Below are 15,059 nucleotides of genomic sequence, written 5' to 3'. Positions count from 1 at the left end.
CACACTCATACGTTAGGGGGTGTTCATTTCCTCGACATAAAAATGATATCTCAGGCTTCCTTTCTCCAGTCCCACATGCACTAGTAAAGAGCTTAGAGGTCGCCACGCCACTTTACACCCACTGAAAAGCTGGACAGGCCGAAGAGCCAAGAACTTGTCTTAGCTCAGCTCCGTCAGAGAAGGGAGGTCACAGCACCACCACTGCCCCCAGATGCGAGAGGCGGACAAGTGAACGAAGAGTCACAACTCACCGGAGCAGAGGCGAGGTAGGAGCCGGCGGCAGGAGGCCCGAACTGCTGGGAACCGGGGAGTTGCCTGAGGCCCAGAGGCTCGGGATGAACCCGCCTTTGAGAGTAGAGAAACTCGGGGGACCCAGTCCTTAGGGGTGCCCATGCTCCTGTAAGTTCCCGCCAAGAACTCAGAGCAGGCTCTCGCAGAGAACAGTGGAGAAAACGCCCTCGTGCTCCTGGTGGGAGAGGGGAAAGGAGCCGTTTGAAACAGCAGGGTGAGCCCTCAGCTTCCCCCGACCTCAGGTGAAACTGCTGGCCGAGCCCCAGCCCTGGGGGAAGGGAAATACCCGTCTCCGGCCCCTCCCGCCTGGCCCACCTGACAGGACAGGGCGGGAATGAGGATCACCTGTGAGCTCCCCGCCCAGGGACAGGCTCTGGGAGACAGAGAGCAATGGGGCACAGGACGGGGGATCACTTCCCCTCCCCCCACCATTACAGCAGCTCCTGCTCGCCCTAGTTTCTTTTCCCTAATATATTATGTTCACCTTTCAACGAAAAATTATAAGGCATATAGGTCTTGGATGCTCTATGGTTAGAGCATAGTCCAATATGCCGAGGTTGTGGTTCGATCCCTGGTCTGGACACGTACAAGAATCAACCAATGAATGCATGAATAAATACAACAACAAATTGATGTTTCTCTTTCTCTCTCGCAAATCAATAAATAAACATTTTAAAAAGTTGTAAGTCATAGTAAAAGGCAAAAAGAAAGTTCGAAGAGACTGAGCAAGCGTTAGACCAAAGTCAGATATAACACAAATGTTGAAATTATCAAACCAGGAATTTTGCGGAGCTATGATTAATATGCGAAAGGATTGAGTAGTAAAGTAGACAATATGCAAGAACAGGTGGGTAATGTAAGCACACATGGAAGTTCTAAGGAAGAATAAAAAAGAAATGCTAGAGACCAAACAACATTGTAACAAGTGAAGATTGCACTTGATGGGCTCAGACTGGACACAGCTGAGGGAAGCATCTCTGAGCATGAGGATAGCACAACAGAAACTTCTCAAATTAAAAAGCAAAGAGAAAGAAGACAGAAAAAAAACCAATTTCTAAGATCTCTGGGACTACTACAAAAGGTCTGACATACACACAATGGGAATAGCAGACGGAAAAAAGAAAGCCAGGAAGGGAAATAATATTTAACCAATAATGACTGAAAATTTTCTCCACATAAATGTCACTCAGCCACAGATGAAACGAAGCTAGTTGGTGAAAGAGTACAAATAGGTCAACGGGACAGAACAGAGAGCCCAGAAATGACCCACACAAATACAGTTAACTGAACTTCAACAAAAGAGCAAAGACAATATAATGGAGCTAAGATTGTATTTTCAACAAATGATGCTGCAACAACTGGATATCCACATGCAAAAAAAAAAAAAAAAAAAGGAATCTAGACAAAAACCTTCACAAAAATTAACTCAAAAACCTTCACAAAAATTAACTCAAAATGAACCACAGACCTCAATGTAAAATGCAAAACTATAAAACTTCTAGAATGTAACGCAGGGAAAAAGTAGGTGGTTTTGGATATGATGATGACTTTTAGATACATCATCAAGGTACAAGCTGTGAAAAAAATATTAAGGTGAGGTTCACTAAAAACTTCTGCTCTGCGAAAGACACTGTCAAGAGGCTGAGGATAAGCACGGACAGGGAGAGAAGATTTCCAAAAGACATCTGATAAAGGACTGTTATCCAAAATATAGACTTTTAAAGGCTGAACAAGAAAATAAACAAGTGATTAAAAAATGAACCAAAGATCTTAACAGATACCTCATCAAAAAGGACACACAGATGGCAAAGAAGCATATGAAATAACGCTTCACGTCAGATGTCATTACAGAAATTCAAATTCGAACGATGAGATACCACTACACAACTATCAGAATGGCCAAAATCTGGAACAACGACAACACCAAATGCTGGTGAGGATGTGGAACAACAGGAGCTTTCACTCATTGTTGGTGACAATGTGACATGGCACCGCCACACCAGAGACAACCTGGCAGTTTCTTACAAACTAAACATGCTTGCCATATTGATCCGGCAGTTGCGCTCCTTGGCTTTTACCCAAGTGAGCTGAAAACGTTTGCCCATGCAAAGCACCTAGTTGATAGCAGCTTCGTTCATTCTCCCATTCTCAAATGGTATCAATTTGAATATCATTTCAAGTATATTTCTCTCAATCCTAGAAAGAATTTGCAGTAGTCACAATAAAAGCCTCATCTACAGCGCTGAAAAAATAGATAATGAAGACAGTAAGGCAGTGGTTCTCAACCTTCTGGCCCTTTAAATACAGTTCCTCATGTTGTGACGCAACCATAAAATTATTTTCGTTGCTACTTCATAACTGTAATGTTGCTACTGGTATGAATCGTAATGTAAATATCTGATATGCAGGATGGTGTTAGGCGACCCCTGTGAAAGGGCCGTTCGACCGCCAAAGGGGTTGCAACCCACAGGTTGAGAACCGCTGTGGTAAGGTACATAGAAAGGAGGTAAAATAAATAAATATGGAGACTTAAATAATGGCTGTGATTAACCATAAAATGAGATCAGAATTCTTTAAATACAGTAGCAAAATCTTCTTTGCATGATAAAGGAAGAGATGGTGTGGTCTGGATGTGAGGACAGTGGGGAAGGAGTTCAGAGAGGGGTGAAATGGTCCTCCATAGAGGAGCAGAGAGAAAGCAAATCAACATTTGTCTTTAAGTCCTGCTTAGTTAGGAATGCTGTCAGATTTCTGTTCTAATCAACACGGTAATGGCTGTGTACATGCAACACGCTCCACTTCTGCATGCGTGAAGTAACAAGACACTGAGAGCAGCTGTGAGCAAAAATGTCAGGAAGAAATCCGCTGCGACCAGAGGATTTGGGTTCTGGCTGATCACACCAGCCAGCTCTGTCGTTAGATAAAGGACCACTGCTTCTCAGAGCAGTTGCTGGTTTCCCCCGATTCCCCTGAGGTTTTCCTTGGAGAACGTGTTTGTCCTTTGCCTCTGAACTGATCTCTAACAATATAAGAGCTCTGACTATAAAGTAGGGAGTCCAGTTTTTTTAAAGTGAATAATTCAGGATGTAAACACCCAAGAAAATGTTTTCCTTCAAGTCATTACCTTGGGCGGCGATGAGATTAGTCTAAGGGAGGCTGTCCTGGCCTGCATCATTTAAGCAGTCTGCCTTTAGAACAGGAAATGCGTCTTGTATTCTGTAATATATAGGCTTACATGATAATGTTTTAACAGATTATGCTTAAAGGTTTTGTTTAATGGCACTGTGGCTTTTTACTATTCAAGTAAATTAACACTGACTTGCTTTTAAAGTTTCTAAAGCACATAATGAAGTATGTAATGTTCTTATATTTGTTTATTCAATTAAGATCACTTAATGGAAACCCATTTTACATGTCAGGTGCTGAGCTCATGGAAGAATCAGTTCTCCTTCTAAGGAAAATGCCACTCTTTTAATAACTAAAAGGAATTTTCTCATCATTAATATGGCCACATGGTTTCTCACTCCAAGTTTAAGGGTATTCATTGGCAATCATCTTATACTTTTCTCTACAAAGGAAAATAGCAATATTTTGAGCCTCTGCATATTTTTTCCTAGTTTTTTTTTTCCTTTATTTTCTCCACTTTTTAAATACATTCTTTCTGGAGACCAACCCTTCAGCTTAAGCTATCAGGGCTTTCTTTTAACATCTCAGACAAGTAAGAAAGCACCTGCCTTCCATTCCAGTGTTTTAAAATTATCTTTGTCTAGTGATTCAACGGCAGTTTACTTTCTGCCAGAAATAAAATCTACCTGCAATACAAAAAAATATTCAGGACTTAAAAAAAATTATAGCTATAATTCAAGCACTTGCTTTTTATCAATTCCCAGCTATTTAGTGAACAGAAATATTAAAGAGAGTCTTTTTCAAACCAGTGCCCTATGAAGAAAACAGTTAATCCAATTCTTATAACATGGTCATCAATTTTTAATAGTCTCTGTTAGTTGGGCATTCATCCTGGGAAAAGTCTCAAGTGGGTTCTATTACAAAGTTAAGGAACTCTGTGTATAGTGATAAGCAATGGCATCATTAAATAGATTTGTGCATAAGTGTATTTTTTTCTGAATGGTAACTCCTAAATAAATCGTCATGCTAAGAATTTATATAGCATAAGGAGCCCAGGACCCTTGAGTGAAGTCATCTTCTAATTCAGCGGTTCTCAATCTGTGGGTCACAACCCCTCTGGGGGTCGAACGACCCTTTCACAGGGGTTGTTTAAGACCATAGGAAAACACACATATAATTACATATTGTTTTTGTGATTAATCACTATGCTTTAATTATGTTCAATTTGTAACAATGAAAATACATCCTGCATATCAGATATTTACATTACGATTCATAACAGTAGCAAAATTACAGTTATGAAGTAGCAACAAAAATAATTTTATGGTTGGGGGTCACCACAACATGAGGAGCTGTATTAAAGGGTCGCGGCATTAGGAAGGTTGAGAACCACTGTAATTCAATGCTTCTCGGGAAAGCCACTAAGAAGGAGCACTCCTTCAAGGCCAAATTAGTCTGAGGGTCTTTTAAGAAAGAAATAATCTAGTTCCTATCATCGTTTTCTGGTAAAATGAGTCCATCAGAAATGTATACATTTGAGAAGACACAGCTCACAGTATTTTCAGTAAATAAATGCTCACGTGAACGTATAAACTTAATGGGCCAAGTTTCTCTGGATGTAAAACTAAAAGGCAGGAGGAAATACACTGTGAGCCCCTTCTGTGAATTAATGTCAGTGGCTTGAGATCATGGTCCCTGCTTGGACAACCGGAAATCTTGGTTACACAAACACAGGGAGGTGCTGAAGCACCTCATATGGGCTTGTTGAAAGCCAACTGTGAAAACTTCAGGAATTCTGTGAGCCAGCTGTTATGCACAGTCATTGCATGCACAAATACTAAAATTAAAGTATTTATGTTTACAATTCGGTAAGGTATAATTTAAAAAGTTGTGCTTAAAATTCACCAATTTTAATTATTTTACTACCTTTTACTATTAGTTATGTCCTTGATGGTATTTACAGTTATCGTGTCTATGTTGTGAAGAAACCATATAATGGTGTGCTACTGAGCATCCCTCCCTAACCATCCAGTGATGTCTTGTTGTAGTTTCACCTGGGCCCTGGTGGGAGGACTTACTCATGGAAATGAGAAAGTGCTACATACAGATCAGTGCCTTTAATTATTTTTCAGACAGCTGGAGGTTAAACACTGACCCACAGGCCACCGGGATCACCAAGCTGAAACTAAGGCAAAGACGAGGCCATGGATTTTAGTAAGAGAACTAGAGTGCCACCTTAAAGCAGCCCACAGAGTTTAATTGGCAAATCATTACTTTCAGTTCCAGGAAACGTCCTCTGGTCCTACAATATACAGTGGGGCCTTGACTTACGAGTTTAATTTGTTCCATGATGGAGCTCATAACTCAAATTACTCGTATGTCAAATCATTAAAGTGAATGAGTGAGACACGTGATGCTGGGCTTATGTTGTGGCGTTCACTGTGACGTTCGCTGCGCCAGCTAGCGGTGGGGTATCTGAAGCTGGCTCATAGCCCAAATTTTAGCTCGCAACTCAAAGCAAAAAGTCAGCCTAGAGACGGCTCTTATCTCGAAAAACTCGTTAGTCGGACACTCGTAAGTCAAGGCCCCACTGTATTTGCCCCGTGGGGCGTCACAGTTCTTGCATTTGGCCCATTTCTTACTGATAATGTCATTTAACTTCTCTATCTTACATGTTCCTTGGGTATTTTCTGAGTGTTGTCTTGCCGGGCTATGCATTTATTGAAAGCCCCATCTAGGAATTATTATGACAACATTTATTGGTATAGAGTCCAAATGTTCCAGAATATAAAAAAGCTTAACTCAGAATACAAAAGATTAACTGAAAGGCAACTAACATAATTTTTGCATGTGACTTCCAAATGAATTCATACACTAGCTCCCTCTAAAAAACGACTGGAGGTTCACATATAATTAAGCAGTGATAAGACCAAGAATTGTTTTTGTCAAAGTGCAAATACGTAATCCTAAATATTGTTTAGTTTAGCAGAAGTCAGTAGTGTTTTAACGATGCAAGTGTATGGTGGGAAGACGTGAGCTTAGTGACAGGCATAAAGTGAGCTGGGTAAATGTGTTCAGTTAGTGAAGTATGCAACGTACATGGGGGATGTGCAAGATTGGGGGAAAGAAGAAACAGGAGGAAAAGACAGCTGTGCAATAGCAAGGAGAGAACAGAATAAGGAAATCCAAGATGTTAAATCTTAATGCCTCTAGCACATTGTCCTAGATGGGGCTTTCAATAAATGCATAGCCGGACAAGACAACATTCAGAGAATACCCAGAAAAGAAACACCAGCCTACATTCGGAGATGAGGGTAGGTGGAGCTATTTTCTTACCCACCCAACTTGATTCGACACAAATAAATGCAGCTGAAGGGTAACCCCGGTGAGAGGGGTGTGTGGAGAGCCAGCACTCAGGGCCAACATGAAGAGGCTGCAGGAGAACCTCTTACAGCGGTTCTCAACCTGTGGGTCGCGACCCCTTTGGGGGTCGCCTAAGACCATCGGCAAACACATATTTAATTACGTGTTGTTTTGTGATTCATCACTATGCTTTAATTATGTTCAATTTGTAACAATGAAATTGGGGGGGGGGGGTCACCACAACAGGAGGAACTGTATTACAAGGTCCGGGCATTAGGAAGGAGGAGAACCACTGTAGCAGGAAGGAGACAGACGTTAGCGCCTGTAACCAAACTGTGGACTGGGACGCAAGATCAGAGACTCAAACCGCATCAGCACTCTTCCCTCATTTCCTTTCCGGGTTTGTTTTCTCCGTTTTCTTCCTCCGGGCACAGAACTCGGACAGGTGCCTTTAGTTTGCATCGTTAAAGCACAGGAGCCAAGCGTTAAAAGTCAACCAGTTCCAGCGGCCCCGTCCGGCGTGCATTCTAAACTCATTCGGTGAAACACTTAGGGAAGCTTATTTGTAGCGGAGGGGTCAGCGGGGGACCTCCCCTGAACCCCCGGTTCAGCCGGACATCGCCAGGTCACGCTGGGACGCGCCGCAGCCATGAACCGCAGGCCAGGCCGACAACACTCACCCAGGCTCTCGCTGGGCACTTAGACCTATGACTTCCCGAGGAACAAGTAAGATGGAGAGAGAGACATTATCAGCAAGAAGTGGGCCAAAGGCAAGAACTGTGACGCCCCACGGGGCCAACATCCAGCTGCCCCACTAGGGCAGGAAGAGCGATGGGGAGGGTGCCCTGGGAGAATGAGACACCCAAAGGACGAAGTAACCACGTACAATGCGGTAAACGGGACCTCGCTTGGATCCTCGGCAAAACAACAATAAAAGGCATATTTGAAACAAAGAAATTTGCACGTACAGTGAATATTAGGTGACATTCAGGAATTACCTTAACTTTTCAAGGTGTGATAATGGCTGAGTAAATACTTCTATTTTTCAGATACTCATGAGAGGATATTTGAGTGGGAAAGAACTTGCTTTGGAAGTACGGCGTTGTCCTGGCCCAGCCCCCCCGCACCGCGGACGCCTCCAGGACCGACCCTCTCCCGCTCGCTGGGTCCTCGAAAGCGCCCCGCGCGGAGGCGTGGGAGGTGCTCGCCGCTGCCCACCAGCTCCGCCCACCCAGCGCCACCGTCTGACGACTCTCAGCCCCGCCTCGCGCTCATTACCCAAGGTGCCCCGGGCGCTCATTTGCATGTCCCTTGGGACAGGTGACCGCCGCAGCTCAGTCGGAGCAGCCTAGCTATCACCGCGACCAACACATGAGCCTCGGGAGGGGATCCCGTGGTATTAAATTCCCCTCACCGTTCCGAGGTCACCGCTAAAGGACGCGACCCAGTCACCGTAAGCTAAAAGTAGTGAGAGCGCCCGGCCTTAAATACGTGGCGGGTGGTAGTAGCAGCGTGCTCGCTTCGGCAGCACATATACTAAAATTGGAACGATACAGAGAAGATTAGCATGGCCCCTGCGCAAGGATGACACGCAAATTCGTGAAGCGTTCCATATTTTTGGCACCCTGCTCTGGGCCTTCCGGGACTCACACCTAGTCTTTGCCTCCTTGAGGGGCTAGCGTACCTCAACCGCCTTCTGCCATCTTCATGGCCACCAAGATAGATTTTAATTACCAAATGATCCTGGTACGTACTGCTTCTGAGTCCTTGTTTGGGCAGTAAACTTTCTGATCAAATTTTCCATCACAGAATCCGTCCGTTTTAGGCAAACCGGCATATCTGAGAGCTCCTTTAAGGTCAGTGTAAACAGGCCCACAAAACCGGCCTCAGGAATACTTGTGAAAGCAGATCCAAATGGGCCTGCTGCTTCCAGCCAGTTTCCAATTGTCCTGAAACTCTGAGGTCCAGGAGCACCGGCCAGCATTGCTCTCACCCGCTGTAATCACCCCTTGACAACAGCCTCAGCCTTTGCACAGCCCGCAGTCTGAGACAGGGCGTAGGATTCAGGTCCAACGCGGCTGAACAACGTCCAACTAGACACAACAAATGAGCACTGATGTTGCTTACTTCTTTTAGTAAGCATTCATGATTTTAGCAATCATTTAGTAACTCAATAATTCAGAAATGATTTGATAAGAATTCACCGAACAACATTGGGATTGTTGTTATTCTTACATTGTAGAGGACAACTACCAACCTACGTTGGCCTCTAGAGTTTGTGTCATTGGCGAGACAAACCATAGATCAATCCACTTCATAAAGTCTGAGGCTTATGAAGGAAACGCAAGGTAACATATCAGCACAAATACCCCACTGCAAAGACCTGAGCATTGCTTTCAGTTCACAGAGTGCCTTACATGGATATCTTTTTTGCGCAAAAGTCACGATTTCGTTGAGTGCCACACAGTGTGTTTGACTCATACCTTTTCCCAGCCCACGAGACCGTGGTGCAAAATACAGGACACTTCATGAATATGCGGGTCATCCTTGCTCAGGGGCCATGCTAATCCTCTCCATATGCTTCCAACTTTAGTATATGTGCTGCCAAAGCAAGAACACCACTGGTTTCGCCTGCCAGGTATTTAAATACCAGGGGATCTCACTACTTTCAGGTTATGGTGACTGGGTCACGTCCTTTGGCGGTGACCTCGGAACAGTGAGGGGAATTTGATGCCACGGGATCCCCTCCCGAGGCTCTCGTGTTGGTCGCGGTGATAGCTAGGCTGCTACGATTGAGCTGCAGGGGTCACCTGTCGCGGGACATGCAAATGAGCGCTCGGGGCACCTTGGGTAATGAGTGCGGGGTGGGGCTGAGAGTCCTCAAGCCGCGGTGCTGGGTGGGCAGAGCAGAAGGGCAGCAGCAAGCACCGCCCACGCCTCCCCACGCCTCCACGTGCCGGGTGCTTTCGAGGGCTGGCGAGCGGGAGAGGCGTCCAGGTGCGGTGCGGGAGGGCTGGGCCGGGACAATGCCATATTTCCAAAGCAAGTTGTTTCCCACCTAAATACCCCCTGATGAGTAGCTTTAAAAAAATAACTACTCAGCCATTATCACACCTTGAAAAGTTAAGGTAATTCCTGAATATCCCCTACTGTGCTTGGCACTCAGGCCCTCAGTAAATAAACAGATATTAAGAGAAGAAATGTTTTATTCATATTTGATGTGATAAAGTGTTTCAGAAATGTTTTAATCATAAAAGAAAACGTTCATAGGCTACTGAGATTTAAAAAGCAAATCCATATAAGATAACCTAAAGCTATTTCCAGAAGACCTATCAGCCACTGACCTGGGTTCCAGGGATCCAAATATGATCCTCTGTCCTTTAAGAACAAGAATTCTGAAGGGAAAGCAGATACATGAGCAATTAAATATTATAAAGTATACCTATTTTTTAAATCCTATATAATAAAAGCCTAATATACTATGTGTCCGGTTGTCCGTTCAGTTCAACCAATCAAAGCGTAATATGCTAATGATATGCTAAGACCGCTCAACCACTCGCTATGACTGCACTGACCACTAGGGGGCAGACACTCTGACTGGTAGGTTAGATTGTTGCTGGGGTCCGGCAGATTGGGACTGAGCAATATGGGCTGGGCCCTAGAGCCCTCCTGCAGTCTCTCCCACGGTCCCTCCCCTGATGGCCAACCTCCCACATCTCTCCCCGGCCCAGATCGTGCACTGGGCCTCTAGTGTATATATGAAGTGCTATGAGTCCACACATGAAAAAATATTAATTTTTCCAGTAAGATCGTAAGTTTTTTTTTCTCTTTAATTAGTAATGGAATGAAACATAGAAATAAACACAACTTTATAGTTTTTGTATTAGAAAGTTTATTGCATTCATCTATAACACATTTTGATGATATAAATGGTGATGGAGGCTAATGCTGATGAAAGTTTATCATCTTTGGAGAAGAGATATTTTAACATTGAAAGCATTCTTTTGTTTTGTTTACTAAAATCAAGAAAACAATATAGTCTCATTTTTTTCCTTTAAAAAATTATATTGCTATTTGCTTACATCATAATGAAGCCTGGACTAAATACCAAATTGGAATAAGCAGACCCAGTGCTCGGATACTAATTGGAAGAGGACCTTAAAGGGCAGTAAACATCTTTAATTAATAAGCAATTACCCAGCCACACCATGTGATTCACACTTGCATATCTATGTACATTTCCATGACATAAAGCCTTGAAGACCAAAATACCTCTTAAATACTTATTTTGAATAATAAAGACGTTACCCAGAGATAGAAAATTCATTATTTTACAAAATTTAACCTTAGCTCCACTTCTGTGGGGAGGGCCTGCCACGGGCCTTGGTCTCCACGTCAGTGCTGGGCGTGCCTTGGGGAGACCAGGATGTCTGCTTCCAGGTGTCCTCGCAACAAACAAAAACAAGGCCTGGAGAAGTCCTTATTGTTTAGATTCAATTGACGACACCAAAGAAAACAATGGGGAGGGAGGTAGATTCTCAGCAACCAATTTAAGAATTCTAGGGCACTCTGTGGCATTACCCAGAGTCAATCTTTCTATCGGTTACAGCTGCACATTGAATGTGACGACAAGGACTGCTAACTCTAAATGACGAGGCCAAACTGAAGCGCTTTGTATACTAACAAAATGTAACAGTATTCGTTTTGAGTTTATATTTACAAATTTGGTTCTTGGAAGTCCTAGACTTTTTACTGCTGTGATTGCAGTACACAGAACATATGAAACTTCTAAAATGTATCATGATTTTAAATTGAGAAGTGCACAAATTCAAAATAAGCAGCTAAGATTAACACCACAAGAACATGCCTATGATAAAATCAATGGTCAGGGAAATCTAGGAATGCTTTTTTATTACCAATGTGATAATTGTGTGGCATGCAGCTGTGAATGAGTTTTAGCGTCAGTATACCCTCCCCTCCCCTCCCCTCTTCCTATAGCGGAATGAGAAAAGAAATAGGTATTTTTTTTTCTTTTACTTATCTTCAGGGAGTAATGGGAAAACTCAAACTTACCATGGAAATCTGAAGAGATGATCCTTAAAAAAAGAAAGGGGGGGAGGAGGAAATGTCACTTTTTTCTTACCAATAAGGACTCTTTATGGCTATTGACTAACAAGAGCCTCCAATAGATGCCTACTCGCTATCATCGAGCAAGAGTCAGGCAGTGGTTAACTGTGGGAATAAATCAATTCTTTCTAAGGTGTATTCCAGGCAAGCCCACATTTCCTTGAACTAACTTTGGGGTTCCCTAAAAGGAAGAGCCACCAAAGGAGTAAATGCTCTAAGTATGTTTGTTCTCTCATCCATCTGACCAAACCGCCATCGCAGGTGCAGGCGTATGACATGAAGTCACTGGGCATCCCAACTCAGTGACTGGCGGGGCAATGCCACATGGGTACTACTGGCAGAACAAGTGTACAGTATATATCTGTTAATTGACTCCCTGAGGCAGGACACCACACAGGGTGTCTTTAAGATGGAAGACCACCGTGTTCTCTTGTGAAGCTGCTCCGCTTTCAGCCTCCAGCCCTTCGGCTTGCTCACGTAGGTCCAAGAAAGAGAAACTAGCTTTCTGGCATTACACTGGCATTTGGGGGTGAGAATGTTATTGCATGGTCAGTATGCACTGGATGAGCATCTGTTCTGGTTTGCCTGGAGCAGTCCAGATTGAAGCCCGTTGCAGGATAATCATCGATAATGTCCGCATTTACTCTCAAAAGTGTCCCAGTTTGGATGATCAATTATACGATCACCCTAGTGAAGGTGTTAATCAGAGCAGTTTGCGGCACGCACTCAGGAACAATAGCCCCCCCTGGTTTAACCAAGACTCAGAACCCACAGACCAAAGGAACTCCATTTTAGAATATTGAAAACCTTGTCTATTTCAATTATAAGTCAGTCACCTATGGTTTTGTACTATTTTAGTAATGACCAATTTTTAATATATTTGATTTATATATTTCTATCTCCTCCCTCCGAAAGAAAAAAAGAACAATGCATTTTTATCAAGCAAAAAGATAAGTGGCAACAATACAAGAAACAACAGACATATAATATTTTTTCATTAACAATTCAAACACTACAAAATGTAGAATATACAACTTAAAAATGAAAATACAAATTAAAGAAAAATGGGATACATGTCATATTAGCAATGCAAAAGACCAGCTTAAGCATAGTTTCTCTAAATCAACAATTAATAAAAGAAAAGTGCCCTTTCCTCAAATACGCACAAAAACATTTCAGTCACTTCTAGGGAAAATTAATAAAAACTTTTTGCTAATTCTATATTACAGCATGTATTACTAATGGTTTACAAAACTTAAGTGTCTTTGTACACTTAAAATTTACAACCTTTTCCAATCATTCATTATACACTCATTCAATCCAGTCTTTTAAAAATAAAACTATTCCATTTCCATATTTATGAAATAATTACTGATATGTTATGGATCTCAAGTGGTGAATGTGTATGATGGGGACAGTGATCAGAATAACGTCATGGATGGAAAGTGGGCTGTGGGTCAAACAGGGAGAAAAATCGCCTCTGCCTAGTACATATTGACTCCTGTAATAACTCTAGTGTGTCTAAAATAATTCTAAGTGTACATTTCTTCATTCTTAAAAAAGACTAAGTTCTCATATTTAAATTTTCTACTTCTGCTAGGGTTTTATTCAGTCTATCCAGTTATGCCACTTCACAGAATGTTTTCTCCTGGGTTCATGTTACCCCTACAATTCTGAGTCCAACTGCAAAAAAACAAACCACACACACCCAAATAATCAGGACTCAGTAATATGCCCCTTTTCTTCTACATATTTAGTGTTTCACACTAAATTTTATGGCAAACTGCACAATCCTAGGTACAGATCTACAATGCGAATGAGAAAAAAAATCTTTAAACTTCAGTTTTTCAAACAATCATACCAATGTCCACTGCAGCCCACATCGCTGAAGGAGTTCTGCAAGTTCACGCTCATAGCCAAGATTTTACAGGAAGTCATGCTTCAGGGTTGCAGTTCTAAAACTAACAAGAATGGAAAATCACATGGTATCTCCTGCCCAGCCACCCGTACCCAGGGACCTACCGTCCGTCAGCCTCAGCTTTGAGCTTTCTGGGTTACGCCCAGCAATTGCCTACCAAGTAGATTAACATTCACATAAGGTGGCAACGTGAGGATGGAGAAGAACCAAACTGCAGTTCTGGAAAGGGTTCCAGTGGCTACCGAAGGTCCTTTGGTGTCATTCACTGCTGCTGCTGCTGCTGCCTCCGTCCTCTCGCGTGGGGGAGGGTGAACTGTCTCGGACTGGCAGCAGGTCATAATGGCAAGGGATGTGACTGTTCTTTGGAAGGTCGTACGGATCCTGGGTCAGATGCCCATTATTGCTGAATATTCCTTGGACAACACTCACTGTAGGTTCTGTGACAACCAGGCACACGTTAATTTATTGGCAATAAAAAAATTAATAAATTGAACATGGAATTTCTTGCAAATGTCAAATAAGAAAATATTATTTTTAAAAACAAATGATCCTTTTATAATCACAGAGGAGGTTACTCTGTGGTTGGGAGACCCACTGATGCCCACAAATGGTGCTCGGAACAAAAGGATGACTGTATCATTGGGATCAAGGTATCAAGGGAATATACAGAAACCCTGGATATGAATCATTGTCTGAAAAACCTGGGAAGTAATCTAGTGCAAAGCCCTTACTCTCCAGATGAGAAGACTGAGTCCTTAGAAGTTAACTCGATTCATGGAAACATACGTTGCGTTCCAATCTTACGGTGGGAAGCTTATGGGACGGAGCAAAGGGGACTTGTTACTGACCTTTCCATAACAATTTAGTTCACTATGCCTTCCATTTTAAAAAGCTGTTTTAATACTTTTAAAATAGTTATATATCTTCAGTGACGTGTCTACAGCATAAAATGAATTACTAGCGACTAGAGTTAAGTTAGTCACTTCATTTACAAGTAGTAGAGAATTTTTTAAAGTTTCAATCATAAATACTGATACAGAGATAGAGAGTAAGAAAAATTAAATTATATAGCCCTATTATCTAGCTGGTGATAGCTCTGATATGTTTTAACTTTCCCCAAATTGCACTTGCAAGAGGCAATCAAAGTACCTCTAATTTTAAATTGAATTCTTATTAATTTGTACCAGACTCACAGTTTAGACTCTTACTGATATATTAGACAAATTTAGAAGTA

General features: G+C 42.5%; 1 protein-coding gene and 1 long non-coding RNA gene across 2 annotated transcripts in view; both read right to left on the bottom strand.

The window, feature by feature from the left end:
* LOC308517611 overlaps window positions 1–15,059 on the bottom strand; it is a 775,374-nt gene that overhangs the window by 67,311 nt on the left and 693,004 nt on the right. The gene's annotated exons all lie outside the window — the stretch shown is intronic.
* The window catches only part of MEGF10 (multiple EGF like domains 10), a 124,450-nt gene continuing 122,264 nt past the window's right edge, over window positions 12,874–15,059 (bottom strand). Inside the window, exon 24 of the mRNA XM_081088822.1 lies at window positions 12,874–14,262. Coding sequence (XP_080944948.1) covers window positions 14,084–14,262 — 179 coding nt within the window. The 3' untranslated portion in view covers window positions 12,874–14,083. The remainder of the gene's footprint in view (window positions 14,263–15,059) is intronic.

This window comes from Myotis nattereri (genome assembly GCF_964212035.1).
Source record: "Myotis nattereri genome assembly, chromosome: 4".
Taxonomy (NCBI): domain Eukaryota; kingdom Metazoa; phylum Chordata; class Mammalia; order Chiroptera; family Vespertilionidae; genus Myotis; species Myotis nattereri.
The sequence above is the reverse complement of the archived record's forward strand: the minus strand, read 5'-3'. Positions and strand labels throughout refer to the sequence as shown.